Source organism: Nicotiana tomentosiformis, chromosome 2, assembly GCF_000390325.3.
Source record: "Nicotiana tomentosiformis chromosome 2, ASM39032v3, whole genome shotgun sequence".
Classification (NCBI taxonomy): domain Eukaryota; kingdom Viridiplantae; phylum Streptophyta; class Magnoliopsida; order Solanales; family Solanaceae; genus Nicotiana; species Nicotiana tomentosiformis.
Window position 1 is genome coordinate 21,590,380 of NC_090813.1, and position 3,467 is coordinate 21,593,846.

The 3,467-nt window shown below is 35.7% G+C and overlaps 1 protein-coding gene across 2 annotated transcripts; it reads right to left on the reverse strand.

The window, feature by feature from the left end:
• Positions 1-974: 974 nt before the first annotated feature.
• LOC104092405 (E3 ubiquitin-protein ligase SGR9, amyloplastic-like) lies at positions 975-2,587 on the reverse strand. 2 transcript variants are annotated; one of them, XM_009598000.4, is made up of 3 exons: positions 1,955-2,587; positions 1,493-1,638; positions 975-1,391 (listed from the first exon to the last, which is right to left on the reverse strand). In XM_009598000.4, the coding sequence occupies exons 1-3, from the start codon at positions 2,509-2,511 to the stop codon at positions 1,378-1,380; spliced, it is 717 nt and encodes a 238-aa protein (XP_009596295.1). In that variant the 5' UTR covers positions 2,512-2,587; the 3' UTR covers positions 975-1,377. The 2 variants fall into 2 exon arrangements, with proteins under 2 accessions (XP_009596295.1, XP_009596293.1); XM_009597998.4 differs by having other exon boundaries at positions 975-1,638; positions 1,955-2,586.
• Between the last annotated feature and the right edge of the window lie 880 nt (positions 2,588-3,467).

Consider the following 3,467-nt stretch of genomic DNA (forward strand, 5'->3'; position numbering starts at 1 on the left):
TATCTGCCATAAGCCAGATGATACGGCGAGGATCACGCTCGGTACTGACTGCGGATTATAATTTCTTGGGAGAAAATGAAGAGAAAGATGTTTACCTTATTTAGACTTGTATTAGGGTTAAAACTCATCTACTATATAAAGAGGAGGACCCCCTTTATTTTTTGACATTATTTTTTGCACGCATATCAAGGCAATAGAATTTATTTTGGTTCGTAGTAATTGTTCTAAGTGTTCTTCAATTGTTCACTCATTTAGCTGGATCTGGGCTCCATCTCGAGGACTCGATTGAAACCGATCGTTTACGTTTAAACATAACACAAGACTTAATTATTTCGCCACATTGGTTTGATTGTTTTATCTTATTTCAATTCAATTATTTACTGCTCTTTGATTATTTGTGTTAAATTAAATTATCTATCCTTTAAATCGCGTATAAATTTAATTGTTAACAATTTTAAGGGTAATCAATGTTCAAGCTATTATAAGCATGTATTGATCTTGATTGAGATTTAACTATTGATCTTGATTGAGATTTAACTTCGAAGGCATAAACTTCATTTTCTGAAAATTGATGAATCCTCTGTCTCTGTGTATTTACTGAAAGATTTGGCTCTTGAACGTATAGCGCAATTTCGATGACCGGATAATAGGAGGTGAAAGAAGAAGGAAACACCAGAAAGGAATTCGTGGGACTCGTTTGTTCAAATGAATTTTTTATGACCCAACCAATAACGAGAAAATTAGCTTTTATTAACTGAATCACATTAAATATTATAACATTGACAATATATTTATATTTTCATTAAAAATCCCTTTATGCAGTCTTCTTTTGGACTCGACGCATACGTTTAGATATGTCAGGAAACTTTTGGTTTAGTTTAATAATTCAAGATAAAATTAAAAAAAAAAAACGACTAGTAGACCTATGATTACGACCTTGATGCATTACATAAAGAGATAAAAATACACAAATATTTACCAAAAACAACAAACAGACTGCATGCTATATATTACACAATAAAAGAATTCCAGGGTCCAATAATTGAACCCAGTCTCACATTAACTTCCAATGGTCCCATTACTCATGAAAAAACGAATATGTCTACGTGTATATTTACATTTTCCACCTGTTCTAAAAGGATAAGTCCATAAGAGTACTCCACTTGGAACTATTACCTGTGTTTCTGTATAGATATTTTTTTTGGATATATTATCTAGCGAGGCTGAATTTTTTTTATTTTTTTTTTGGCTGAAAAAGATTGCTATTATAATTTCATCCACTAATTAATTTAGTCTTCTGGCTATGCATGTACAAACTACGCAGCACCACTCATCTTGGCTAGAATTTCCCACAACCGTTGAATTTCAGCCAAAACATCATCGGACGGCAGCTGAAACCGGCAACATGGACAAGTATTCATCTTCTTCAGCCAAGGTAGTATACATTTCCAATGAAAAATATGATCACATGGTAATTTGCAAACATCTTTACCTTCTCTCATCTCTTCTTTGCATATCACACATTCCCTTTCACTGCCACTCATTATTTCCACTGATGGCAGCGCCACCACCACCGCCACAGACGCGGCTAAGTTCTTGCTATCTTTTCCTTCACCACCAGTAGCGGAGTCAAGAATTCTGGAAAAAAAAAAATAAGAATCACACTTGGGATTTGAACGTATGACCTAAAATAATTTTTAACCCACTTTTGCTACTATACTAGAAGCAAAAGTGAATTTTTAAGGTCTTATCACTGAATTCATTGCAATTATAAATAATGAGTTTAAAAGTTAATACTTTGTTGATATTAATTTTGATAATATTTTATATGTATATCTATACTATGTATAAAAAATGAGGGCTTCAATTAAATCTATCAACTATATGGTCCATTCATCTTTGACTAAAAGTTTCAACAATTTATATATATACAAAAAAAAAAAAAAAAAAATACCTGGAGCTCCGCCCGAGTTCACCAACATCATAGGCCATGACATTGACAAAATTCTTGCACTTTGTGACTAGCTCAACGAACTTGATTATGACTTCACTTTTAGAACTTTCAATGCTAGATAGTTTCAACATGTCCTTGGCTATATAGTCACCTAGGATATCGCGCCAACACGATGGTGGGGCGTCAAGTGCCCCAGGTTTGTGTTGGCGCAGTTCGCAGAGGAGTAGGAGTAGGAGAACTGCGTCTAAGTCTCGGAGATTCATGGAGGTGGTCGAGGGTGGGGGCAAAATTGTCTTTTTTTGCATGAAGTATGCCAAAATTGCGAGTTTTGACAAGAGGTGACGGGCGATGAGGACGAATTTATGGTGGAGAGAGAGGGAGTTGAGGTAGTGGAGAGTGAGAGAGAAAAGGGTGGGAGAAGAGAGGAGAGAGAAAATACGGCGGTGGTAATGGTGGTAGAGGGAGGAGGAATAGTGAGTTAGATTTGTGAGTTGCAAAGGTGTTAACGTAGAAAGAGCTGTCATGATTATGGCTTCTAAGTGTTTTTGATCTTCCATTTATGGATTGAGTTTTTAGGATGTGTGGGATTAATTTATAGAGGTGTGTATTTTACTTGATGACTATATCATGCATGAAATCATTACAAAGTGATTGCTATCGGTATATATTTCCCAGTCGCTCAATAATTAAATCTTTAATTTGCTAGGTGAGTTAATTCTATCCACATGAGAAAAAAGGGCAAAGAAAAGTCTAACAAAATTATGGCCATGTGATAGTGACACGAAAGGAGGAAAAACAAGACAACTGTATATAGTTCAAAACTATATAAGCAACGCCAGTTGTTTACAAACTATGGTTTACAAACTATCTCATGGCAAATTTGGTGAAATATTGGTATATTATTCGTAACCATAAGGATGAAATCTTGGCTCCGTATTCCTAGTGATTGCGGTAAACCAGTAATTAACAATTTCATGCAAAGCAGAAGAAGAAAAAGAAGGAAAAGTGTTACGTAAATGTTGCATGGTAGGGTATATATTGGGTATAACCGATAGTCCGAACCGATAAAATACTATTGGATTATGGATATCGGATTATTAGGTAAATAGTTTGATAACGGTTTAATATTATTTGACTATTGAGTTATCGGTTAGGATCAGTTTGCCTAATTTTATTAACGGTTTAACCGATAGCCCAATAACAACAACAAACAACAACAACAACCCAGTATAATCCCACTTGTGGGGTCTGGAGAGGGTAATGTGTACGCAGACCTTACCCCTACCCTGAGGTAGAGAGGCTGTTTCCGATAGACCCTCGGCTCCCTCCATCCAAGAACTCCCCACCTTGCTCTTAGGATAACTCGAACTCACAACCTCTTGGTTGGAAGTGGAGGGTGCCTACCACTAGAGCAACCCACTAGACCGATAGCCTAATAAGCTTTAACAAAATTATAATTTTACCCACTAAATATATAAAGCACCTTATGGTTTCATTCTCTCAATTCTCTCGG